The sequence below is a fragment of the Wasmannia auropunctata genome, unplaced genomic scaffold (genome assembly GCF_000956235.1).
Source record: "Wasmannia auropunctata unplaced genomic scaffold, wasmannia.A_1.0 LD336071.1, whole genome shotgun sequence".
NCBI lineage: Eukaryota > Metazoa > Arthropoda > Insecta > Hymenoptera > Formicidae > Wasmannia > Wasmannia auropunctata.
The window spans coordinates 1,651,826-1,664,735 of NW_012026819.1; the positions used below are offsets into that span (position 1 = coordinate 1,651,826).

The following is a 12,910-nucleotide window of genomic DNA, read 5'->3' on the forward strand; positions in this document are numbered from 1 at the left end:
TGGTTGAGGCAACCACATATATGAAGATATTCTAACCGAATATTATTTATCCTAAGCACTACGGTTGTGACAACCGTACTGATGAGCATACCTTAACAGATGAATGCCATGTAACATCAATATAACTTAAATTCACATGCATTTCTTTTCCAAACATAGAGAATATTGTTGTAACATCCACAGCAATTTTTTCCGTGAAATATATGGGATATTTACATAAATGCTCGCTTATATTCCACCTATATTTTATCACCTTCACATAAATCCGCCGTGAAAGCAACGCTCATTTATAGACAAGCATGTCAAGATGATGTATTTATTAAACATTTGTCAAACATTTCGTATTCTTGGTTAATGCATTTAAACCGGGCAAAGATCGCAGGCATAGAATTATGATGATTAAACGCTTCTCTTGTTTGCCTCGTACCACTCGCTCGTTCGCGTTAATTTGTCGATTTGCCGACCCTAATAACAGTCCGAAGTCGAATCTTTTCGAACCCGGAGATGGCTATAATGAGAGTGTAGAGTCTGAAATTAATAATACATCTGAAGAATTGAAAACTGTGTGTGAAAGCTCTTCAATTTTTGTATCATTTATTTCTCACGTAATTTAATTGTATATTAAAATGAATTTAAAACAATTCGAATGTGAATTGTTTATTCATTTCACGATATGATTGTTTCATTCTCAAATTTTGCCAGTGCGAAATGCCATTTTATAGAGAGCCGCTGACAGAAAATTCCATATCGTATAGTTTGAGTTTCATTAACTTCGTATTGGTCCCTCACCGCCGAAATGTTCCTCCCGGCGGCGATTTCTTTCGCAACCTCGCGAGTTCTGCGGGAATTCTGCGCGTGATATCCCGGACGAAACGAGCGAACGGGCTGTCCGCCCTACGCGCGGCGCGAGTACGAGGCGGTTCCTCTTGAGACGATTGCCGGCGAGGTAGGGGACGAAAGGAAGGTTCGGAAGGAGGGAAGAAGGCGCTCGCTTGTGCAAACAGAGGAGCCAGTTTTCGCGCCGCACGCTGCGCGCCGCGTCTGCACCTCCCCGAGATCCATCACCTTCGCGTACCTCCTTCTCCTCCTCCATCTCTCCTGCCCCCTTTTGCCTCCTCCTGCCTTCTTGCTTTTGCCTCCACCTTTTCCCTCTGTTACTCTGCTCTCTCACCTCTCACGGCACTCAACTGCCGACAACGAGCCTCTCCTGACCGGCGATTACTCAAGCCCCTCTCGCGACTCTCTCGGAACGGCGTGTGCTGCTGCTGTTGCATGGGGGATTGAGACACTGTGAGAGAGTCCTTGAGGAGCCACGTACCAGGCTCCGTGGAAGAACGCGCCACGACGGATCTTCGGGAGCTTGGAGTCTCCTGAAGCTTCGTTGTCGCGTGCAACGAGTTGTTGCTAAATAGCGACAGATGTGCTGGCTGAAGTCTACTTTGTATCAAATAGCAGACAAATTGTCATATTGTAAAAATTCATTGATAATTTTACTAGATAAAATTAGAATCGTATAATGGAGGCATCATGTCAGCTCATGCGTATAATAGTGATTTTCCGTGACTCATTTTGCATATCGATACTGGTAGGTAAACAGGTAAAGGGATTACGTAATTATAGAGTATTAATTTTTTGCGCTTAATGCATCTATTAATTTAATCGTTGCATTAATACACGATAATTATGTACTTAATATACCGAGAGTTTGCGATTTTGCTAGAATAACATTAGAGATATGTATAAAAAAGGCACGCGGGAACGTTGAGCGAGGGGTAACTCAGTCAGTCCGGAATGATAAATCATAATTCAAGTGCGTCAGTTAATAACACGATAATAACTATTATCCACAATCAAGGTAAATAATAATTATCGACTTTTCGTTACCCGCACGCCGAGCAAACACGGAGATGCGATCGACGTGACACGCCGTACTTATAATTACCGTGACGCGACATACTTACCGCACTTAAATGATTTCCCAAACACCTCGCGAAGCGCAGCGCCCGTCCCGTCTTGACGTTTGATGCTCTCCGGAATTGGGTGCCCTTCGGGGACTGACGCCCGCGCGAATTTCGACACGACGGACGTCGCGAACGAGGGAAAGAGATCTGATAGAGATCTGAACGGGGAGGGGGGGGGGGGGTATTGCCGGAGCAGATGGAATCGGTCGCGCCGGCAGTACCGATCGCCCGGACTGGAATTTAATTATTCGAGTCGCGGCGGGCTGTGATTACCGCGTCAGCCCGATAAACCAGACTTCACCTGTCGCACCTTTGATCCATCCCCGTGAATAACCCCGCGCTGCATTCCCGTCCGTCTTGATGCGCCGGTGTTCGTCTACTGTGCATCGTCGAGGAGAGGACGATCCTCGCGCATCGGCCAATCGTGCGTTTAGGTGTTAATGACAGGGTCGCTATTATACGCGCGCGCTCATAACGAGAGAGCTGCGTCTATAGGTACGCGCTGCGTTCTCTCCTGCCTCTCGCCTTTCCCTTTTGACTTTTTCTTGCGCTTTACACGGTCGGTACCGGCCATCTCTCCCTCGCGCGTTGTATTATAGCTTTCATAACGCCGACGCCGCGAAATTGTAGCGCCCCAGTGGTTCTCGGCCCGAGTCGCGTCGCTTCACCTTTGTATTAAGGCCGGCATTACACCAACGGCTAATAGCCCATATTAGTGCTTCTTGCCGCGTGGTAATCGCACGCAATTTTCTTTTCTCCGTTTCCCCAAGAGGATAGGGGGAAATCGAATCCCTAAGTCTGATAGTTTCTCAGGTTGTATCCGCGGGTCAACCGTGAGATAAAATCGTTTAGGTAGTTTGCTTCAGCGCGCGATAGAAAAAAATGTGGGTAGTTGCGAACCTGTAACGAGGCGGCGAATTGGTTCCTATATCGCGAGGAGCACGTAGAAGTAATATATGGGATCCATTCTTCTCTCCCTCTGTCTCGCTCTTTTCCTCTTACGCGCAGGCCCATCCTACCAGTTATTATCCGGAGTAATCGTGCCTAAAAGCCGGTGCCCGCTTTTGATTAAAATTGGCTTTTAATTCATTTGGCAGCCTCTAATCTCGCGGCGGCTCCGATCAGAGGGAACCAGAGCGAGGGCGACGAGCCGATGGGCTGGCGAAGGGAGCAAGGGGGAAGTTGAGGGAGAGAAGACAGAGGTTTGAAGCGAAAAATTTAGTGGCTACCTCTCTTCATCCTCATACGCGCCGCCCGTGCTTGCGAGTGCGTCATGAATAAATTCCGATGTGGCACCTTTCGGCAAAATATATTACATCGATCGATTGCGGATCGCTCTTGGAATGCTCCTCTTACGTGTAAAGCTCCGGAATTTTGTATTTTGCAAACAGTATTCGATATAAGAATAATTTTTTACTTGTAATTGCATTCTCGTTACTATTTTTTAGTTATAGAATTTAACAACTCGCAGAATTGCGAGAAAACATTCGCTTTGCAGGTGTCCCACAAGTACTTTGTTATATTTTTCGCAAAATACTTCCTCGATTTCACGAAACTAATTCGAAGTATTTTCGTTGATATCAAGGATGCTTATTGCATTCGGCACATATCCTAGCACTCTGGGAAAAAGATTCATCGAGGCCGAGGAGATCCGTCAAATGGAAGATTGAAATCAACGCGCCGTAGACGCCTGTCTCGAAACTCCGCGCGTCTGGCAACTTACTAACAAACGCGTCAGCACTCGAAATGGCGCGCCGGTCTCACTTCCTTTCTTTGATAACGATAACCATCGCTTCGAGACGAAGCGACGGAGTTTCGCTACGATTGCTTCGGTCGCCGACGGACATCGTCGTCGGCGGCGATGTACCGGAAATGTGAAAGTTCGGTAATGGGTAACTGGAGCGAGCAAACACGTATAGAGGACTTTGTGAAACGCGGTAACATCGCTCGGGTTGTTATCATCGTATCTTTTTCCGCCATTGTGCCGTAGATATTGCGCGCTACGCATACTTAAAATTCCGGTGTCACAAACCGGAAGGAAAGGAGTATCGACTCCGTGCTCGATAAGTTTCTGACTTATTTGCAACCGTTGCGATACTTATATTATCATGTAACGCACATTTGGTGTCTCATTATCGATACGCTAGTTTCGCTACTTTCCATATCTCCCGTATAACTCCCTCAATATCTCCGATACAGTTCGTATTAAGATAACATAGCATATATGTTTTAAACTGGTTTTCATCATAGCACCTATCACTTCGTAAAACTTCTTATCGTTCATTAATTGACAAAGAGTCGACGGTTAAACAAATTTTCAAAAGAGGAAGTTCTTGATGTTTGTTATCAATTACTTTATCGGTATTTGCAGATATCGATTTTTCACGATAATAAAAATAATTTCAAGGCTTTATTTTTGCCAATTAATTATTTGATCGATCACAACTGATCGGCTGGAGAGATTACAATTTTCTGATCAAGTATTTGATGCATTAAAATTATTAAGTGCAGCATCTGTATCATGCAATTGATGGATTGCTTGAAAAAATGATTTATATTCTTTGCTGTTGAAGATTTATTAATCGAATTTTTAGTAAAATTATTGTTATTGGTAGTAGTAAAATATATAAAAATTTTTTAAATATTTTTTATTATAAAATTTTCTGATTTATAGTTTTCTTTATGCAAAATAATCTACTTGAGAAACGCGATGTATACATATACTTTGTTGTGTACTTATCGCTTATTTAAATTGCAAAGTGATTGCGTAATTCGCGACTAATTATTCAATTATAAGTGTTCTTGAAACGTATCTCTCAATTATTGCTATAACTAATCAATGCATTAATATTCATAAAATCTATCGATCGCGGTGTCAAAGGATGCGTAATCATGTACATATAATTTCTCACGTGAACTATTTCAAATAATAGATAAAAACAATGGTTCCTCTTTAAATGATATTATCGGAATCGACATCCCATTGCGAGGTAAATCCAATTAATTAGCGTAAGTGGCGCAATTAATTGGCGCGGACTGCACACCATAGGCTAGTGAGATAGCAGTTTGAGATTAAGTTCTCTGCTTCTCACTTTTTTTTTCCGTCGGCGAAGACCCGTGGAAGGCGACAAGAGAAGGAGGCACACGTAGAAGAACAGGGGTAGAGAGAGAGAAAGAATTAGACGGAGCTGAAGAAGGGCTTTACGAGGTAGTTCGGGGACATTCTTGATTTCGATGTTGGAAGGGAATCCGACGAGAACCACTTGAATTTAACGAGGCTCCGGCAAATGGGCCACCCTGCAGACCCGCCTCCTTTATTTTCTCTATACTACTGGAACTCATGCCGCACTACTAACCCACGGACAAACACTCGATCTTAAGATTGCGCCTTCCGTCACAAAGTTTCCGAGAAACGTTGCGATCGGTTCTAGACAAACCTATCAGCGAAAGGACAAAACTTTTGCTTTTCTACTTTTCGATCCTTTTTCTCATTACGGTTATTACCATATGTCGGAGCGAAATAGTTTCTTAAAGCATTATGAGCTATTTTTTTATTTTATAACGAGTAAATACTTTTAAAAATACTTACGACACATAAAATGACAAATGTATGTTGCGTAAGAAATAAAGAATATAAAAATATTGTACTATTAACATTCTCTCTCTCTCTCTCTCTTTCTCTCTCTCTCTCCCTCTCTCTCTCTCTCTCTCTCGTAAATGAAGAAAATAAAAAAGAAGTTGAACTTAATGTATCGCACTTGACCCAGTTTTCGCAATGCGTTACAGCAACGAGCACATCGGTGGATATTTCTCGTGTCAGGAATAAAGAAAAAAAAAGAAGACGTCCGTCTCGCGCACCTGTACCTGGCCGGTCCCTTTTTTTTCCTTCATCCGGCGGACAAAGGGTGCCTGCTTCTCGCTCGACAAAATTTCGTAACACCAAGTAGGAAGGATAAAGGTGAAACGGTGGGACAGAGGAAGAAAGACGGAGAGACGGCGCTGCACCGGCTACGGTGCAGCGTGCACTTCGGGGTCGAGGCACGACAGGATCCGCTAAGTGGCAAAGCACACACCGGACGGTCTGTGCCTCCTTCATTAGCACCAACTAGCCTCGGCGGTAGGCTTAGCCGAGTCTTTTCTTCTTTTCTGCCGGTGCCGAAGAGAGCGCCGTGGTAGAGGGGCCCCACAGCGTCGTTGTAGGTACAACTCGCGCCATAAACCTCGACGAGGTCTCTTCTCGGAAATATGCCAGCGTGCATACCGAAGCACAAAACGGTTCGCTTTGTGCATCCTGTCGCCTGTCCTCCGGGATCGAAGCTTCGCACTGGTAGAAACTGCGAGAGTTTCTGCCAATGGTCTCTCTCGAGTCTTCTTCCTAGTTATTCTTGCATTTCCAATATGCATGCCATGAATATTATTTTACGCAATGTTGCAGCTACTTCCGCTTTCTCGAAGGAAATAATTTTAGTAACATTTTTAGAACCGTTTGCCAGATTTTACTGATAAAGCTTTTTGTATAATATATAATTGTTATAATAAAGTTTTGTTGAAATAGATTTCGTTCAAAACGCGTAATGAGATTTTTTAATTTCTTGTGTTACAGAGAAACTCACCACACAATCGGAAGATTTCAGTAGGAAGCTGTACATCTTTGCGGAGAAGAGCCAACGATACATTTGCTTCAATAAGCGGTGGAAACTCGTCGGCCTGGTAATTACTCGCCTACCAATTAGTAGACATACTTCATCATCTCAAGTGAACGGGTAGATTTACGCGCGCCGGTAAACGCCTCGTATTGCACTGTCCGTAAATTTCTATTCATCACCTACGCGCGGGGCTGCAATTTAGAAATTGGCTTATGAACAGTTTGATGATTTAAGGTTTCAATGTTTACGATGTGTATTACGAACTTTGTTTAATAATTGAAGAAGTAATTGAATTCTTAAAAATTTTACTTGATTCACATTGTACTTTAAGTACCTCTCAATTTGCCGAAATTCATTTAGAGCACTTTTTAATAATAATTACTTATTTTTTTAATGTTATGATAAAAATTACGTGTAACATGTCTATCATCGATATTTAAAATTTCATGTTTTAATCAATTCATCCAGAAATTGCAAATTTTAACAAAGCGTTAATTATATAATGATTAAGAAATTTGCATGGAAATTCTTCTAATCTTTTGCAGTCTTATATATTTTATATTACAATACATATACAAGCTGTACGGTTGCGAATTTTTTAAATAAATATTTTAATTGTCAATGTTACGGTAAAAATTTGCTTTTAATCAATTTGTGATATTATCTCGGGCTGCAAAGGATTAATAGTCGAAATAGCGGGGTAGTATATCGTGAATCGTTGACGATTTATTTGCAGCCGAAAAAACAGAAGGGACCGATGTGCCAGTTTTACGAGGTGTACAACGGCTCCTATCTGAGGTACAGGAGCGCCGTCGACTTATCGCGGTTTGTCGGCTTCAACAAGTTCGGCAAGCCGATGAAGAATCCCCACGGCAGGCAGGAGTGCTTCAACTTCATCAAGTACAATCCCCATGCCGACATAAACCACCACAACAGCCTGGTGAACGCGGAGATGGACGGTATGGAGCCGCGGCAGCCGTACGTCGTCTCGAGGAAACCGTCGCCGATGATGAGGGCCGCGAAGACGGCGAAGAACTCCCTGTTGCAGGCCGACAGTGCGAGGGAGCAGCACGTCCACACGTCCACGCATCGCCATCGGCACTCGAATCGCTGGAAGATGCGGCCGGACGGGGCGGACTCGGGACCCCGGAGACGGAACGAGAGCCGCCACCTCGTCGAGGCCAGCAAGTATTGAGCCGCGTGCGAGCTCGCCGATCAAGACTGCCTCCTCCGTACCCCGTGAGAACCTGAGATCAGAACTGCCAAAATACGCTGGTGGATCGCACGGTCGGGATGTCAGGAGCCCGCTTAACGGCGCCTCGTGTGTCTCGCGACTCGAAGCACCACGTATTCGTTCGATCGGTCGGCGAATCAAGAGCGCGGGCGCGGCTCGCTCCGAGCACATACACACACACACGCCTTAAGCTGCGCCCGTTTAGTTTCCGTTTCCGCCCGCGCCGGAGCGAAGCAGAACACGCTCCCCGCGCGGCGGGGACGGGTGTCTCGTCGTCGAGATTAGCGTCCAAGATCGGCGGTGGACTGCCCGCCGACACGAAGCTATATCTCAATTTCACGCGGTTAAGTTCGATTTACACTTGCCCCGACTGATCCCTTCAGGCAAGTATGTACCTCGTAACGTATATAAGAGCGTTTTCTTTCTAATCGTTGATTCCTCGTGGATTTAATTCGCGCGCCACGAATCGCTCGTTATGTCTCTGTCTCTTTTTTTTTACTCACTCTTTCTCTCTATCTATCTCGTTTCTTTTCTTAGTCTCGTGACGAAGCGTGGCCAATTAGTAGAAAATATCTTTCTCTCGATGCCGCGCGTCGCGATAAACGCGCGATATCGCGCCGGCTATGTAAATTCATTCAAACCGTTGTCGCCCGGTCGATCGTTTGGCGACGCGAACGAAAGGAATTCACAATCGCGTAGAAATCGTAGCGCAACCGAACGGCTGCTGTGCTTCGAGCGCGGTCACCGGCCCGCGATGGTAGCGCGAAGAGACGCGCGGACGGCGCACGCCGATTGACATGTGTTTCCCAATTTCCTCGACAAGAAACAATTCGTCATTTGGATATATCACGAAACACAGAATTATTAATATCATTTCGAGATATTAATTCGCTTAGACAATGTTTATATAAAAAATTTGACCAAGGTGCACAATTAGATTTCAGAAAAAAAAAAGTTTCTCGCTTGTTCTTTAACTATGAAATTTTAATCTCAATGCAATACCGTATCGTAGCAGACTAAACTTGCGCGCAATAAATTGGCGGATTCGCTCTCGAACAAGCGGCTGATGTAATCACAATTCATCCATTCGGCTCAATCAATTTTCGGTGACGTGTATTATCGAATCGTAATGTATATTGGTAGCGTGCATGAGAATCACGATCGTCAATGTATCGCGATCGGAATTCGTTCCTCGGCGAATAGAAGCGGGAACGCTGATCCTCGGCGCTGGTCCAGCGAGGAAATATTTGTCACGTCGCGGACGCTCGTACGTCGCCACTCTTATACGCTCGCCTGCGCAGTTAGAGCTCACGCCGCGCAAGACTCTCTCGCTCGCTGTGCTAATTACGCCGCCTAACGTAGCGTGCGTGCGTGCGTGCCTGCCCCGCGTGTATGAATAATGTGTGCGTGCCTGCCTGCCTGCCTGCCTGCGTGCGTACGTGCGTGCTCGCGATGTACACGCAGGCCTTGCCCGCCGCCGACGCACAAACTCGCGGCGCGATCGATTACGAACGTGCCGCGAGTCCGACAACCGGCCGACAGTCCTTCGGGTTTTTCCTTTGATAATTCAATTCTCAGATCAGATCGTATTCGGAATCGATATATTCGGTACCTTTCGATACCATTTGAAATTAAATACGATGTCGTTGTGTGGCTTTGAAATAGGAGGAACAAAATGTTTCAGATGCGGGACATTTGAAGGTTTGATATAAACAAGGCTGGAAGTGCCATATATTTAAAAAAAATTACTTTTGTATTTATAGAAGAGCTCTCTCTCTCTCTCTCTCTCTCTTTCTATGCTAACGGATACAGCAAAAAGCTGTACATGTAATTTTTGAGAGGATTCTTACGAGACTCCAGACGGAGATAAAGAGTATTTTTTCTATACTTTTTCAAATGAATAAAATGTAGTTTTTCATTTTTGTACTCTTTCCAAGTGCTCGTCTGTGTTCCTCTATTTCTCAAATACAAAATGACATCGATCAATATACAAGTTGCCCGGTAATATTTTCTAACATTCACGCGATTTCGGGAAATTTATCCCGAAGGGAACACCTCTTCTTTCATTTGCATTTCGAATGACGGCGATCGGTTAGAACTGCGTGTCTGCGTACGCGAGGGTATATTGTACCCTCGCGTGCATTCTGCGTGCATATACGTATTTCGCCTCCGGAGCGCGTGTGAGTGCGTGTAATATAATTGCATTATCGTTAATGAACTTAATCCCTAGAACGCTATCGCAGACTGTATTATTAGGCTAGGTACATGAATATATGACGCGGTGGCGACTCGACGAAGGGGACCAGGGGGCGCCGAGTTCTTCTTTGGCGAGAAGAACGTCTTGTGCAATCTTATTTTTCGCATCTATTTTTCCCCCGAGGATCGACCTCTCGACCGAGCGCCGACCTCTCGCGCCCGTTTTAACTTTTCACAAGGCACAAGGAAGGCACCCCGGAGAGGTTCATTTTTCGTAGACTCGCCACGTAAGGAGCGCCTGCCCCTTTTCCCCCTCCCCCTCTTCCCTCCTTTCCAAAAAAAGAAGAAAGAAATCGCTCCCTAGGTAGCTTATTTATTGAAATCAAGTTTAGGTACTACGAAAGCCGAAATGCCCGAGAAACCCTTCGTTCCCCTTGTACGTATATATATGTATATGAAGATATGCGCTGCTCTCTTTTCATCGTTTTCACTATTCACTGTCACCCTTCTCTCCCATTCCCGTCCTCTCTCTATCAGTCACATTACTTAATTATCATTTCGCACAACGTCATGTCACAACATGTCACTGCGGGTCGTTCGATGTCACTAATTATTAATTCATCGGCTTTTAGCTTATTTATATTTTCCTCCAGAAAAGACATTTAAAACGCGTTACAAATTCTCCAGAAAGAGATAGTGATTGATAGTTATATTTAGCATTCCTTCACATTGCGGATAAGGAATAATATTTAAATCATACGCATTTCTAAGATCCTAATTATTTAATAAATTAAAACTTACTTAAAAACACTTTTTTTTTACTCCGCGTCCCTTTACCTCATTTAAATTATTAAAATTCACTGTTACTTTTTGCACAAAGTCTGAAAATACTCAATACCTGATTAATTTAATTGCATACGAGTGGCAGTGCATAAGAAAGCTTATTCCTACGGATGATGTTTGTATGTGTGTTAAAAAATGTAGGGAGCAATAATGCACGTAGTAACGCCACGTTTCGTGCGACGAATCAAAAATTTAGTTTTGCAACGCGTTGAATAGTTTTTTTTAAATGGCATTTTTTGTATATATAATCTAAGAAAAATCTAAGAAAATCCCTTCTTGCCTTTTTTTACCGCGAACCGTTTTTAATTATATGAAAGTTTGACTTTTCTTTCGGTGATTCGTTATCGGCACGTGGCGAGTGCAAGCTAAGCACGATAAGATGTCGCGTGTAAACAGAAATTAAACGCCAGCAGATGACCATGAGGAAGGCATAAAATCCGACGCTTATAATTTAATAACAGATAACTAATCTAACGTGTATATGTATTGTATTGTAATATGAGTATTGTAACTCCGCCTCTAAAAATTAACCAACTCGTTTTGTATGTGTAAGCATAGCGTCACGTAGCGAGAATCACCGCGGCGTTCACGGCGATGCGGAGAAAAATGACAGAATAATTTTTATGGAGTATGCGAGTCTCTCCTCGAAAGCGAGATGTGTCACTGACCCTGTCGTTCTACATATATATGTGTAAAAAGAAAAAGGAAGAAGAAAAGCGCATGCGATTCCCGACCAGCGTCACTCTCTCGCGACCTCATCGAGTTACTCGCAATCGAGCCACCTCGAGGAGTTTACTTTACTCGGGATCGAAGAAAATTTCGTCGATCGTTCGTTATCGTTTTGTATATTTTTATATTGGCGAAAAGTTTCTTTCGGTATTCAAGCTCTGTTAGCGTCACACGTGACATCGCGGTCGTCTTATCGGTCGCCGCGTCGTGACTCGATTGCGAGCAGACCATCACCGCCCGTCCCAGCCTTACACCTCCTCCCGCCCTCCCTCTCCTTTTTTTTACTTTCTCACCATCGACGAATCAGAAATTAAACGGCAGAACGAAAAACGAGAACACAAGAGATGAATCTGACTACCCTCCCCCTCTCCCCTCTCCTATAGATAGATAGTATACATACTAAATAAAAAAAAGAAAGATAAAATATAAATATTATATATATAAATAAAAATATATGAAAGATGTGTATTGTAAGATATTTAATACCGACTTGTCTTAGGCACACCCGATGACGATCGATAACAATGAAACGATGATAATAATTATTACGATGATTGTTGTATAACGAACGACGACGATGATGATATTCTACACTGTAATTCGCGTTGTAATATAGAGGCCCACCCGTTACCCACTAAATCGATGTGTCGATGTACCCCCGGTCGTGCTGTGCTCGTGTATGCGCATCTCGGAAGGGATGACCGAGAGGGAGTGATCGGACTCTTTTGCAGGTGTGTCGCGCTTTGGACGACGGCCAATCAGCCGAACTGAGATTTTTCTACGAGAAGGACCGGGAGCCACTTTCGTAACTGGCCGACGTTCAACGACCGTCGCACTCGGGACCCACGTGGGGGTGGGGGGGAAGGGGAGAGAAAATTAGATCGGTTTCGATCGCGCCTTCGCGCGCTGCGCGGCGTTAATCATCCTGGCTGTAACGCAAAAGCTACACACATACACACCTACACGTTTACACATATACACACATACACATATACACATATATACACATATACACATACACTCGCCCTGTTTACGATGTGCAGCAGCCTATTACCGAACGAGCATGGCACGTCCGGCAGCAACTAGCAATAATATAACATTCCAACTTAAATCGCATATGTACTGCGAATTCTAATAATGTGTGCCGCCATACGAGAAAGAAAAAAAAACACTGTCAAATACACGCTCATACACACTGCTATTCATCGTATTTATTATCGTACCGATTTCTTATCCCTCTAATAGCCATAATCGCGAGTCCGCGCGCAAAACGACGATGTGAAGGAACGGTAGCTAAACCA

The 12,910-nt window shown here is 44.1% G+C and overlaps 1 protein-coding gene across 2 annotated transcripts in view; it reads left to right on the top strand.

Moving 5' to 3' along the window:
* The window catches only part of LOC105449904 (fibroblast growth factor 17), a 60,315-nt gene extending 47,505 nt beyond the window's left edge, over window positions 1–12,810 (top strand). For both annotated transcript variants that reach the window (XM_011689364.1, XM_011689365.1), the window contains exons 4-5: window positions 6,565–6,671; window positions 7,344–12,810. In XM_011689364.1, coding sequence (XP_011687666.1) covers window positions 6,565–6,671; window positions 7,344–7,802 — 566 coding nt within the window. In that variant the 3' untranslated portion in view covers window positions 7,803–12,810. The remainder of the gene's footprint in view (window positions 1–6,564; window positions 6,672–7,343) is intronic.
* Window positions 12,811–12,910: the final 100 nt, after the last annotated feature.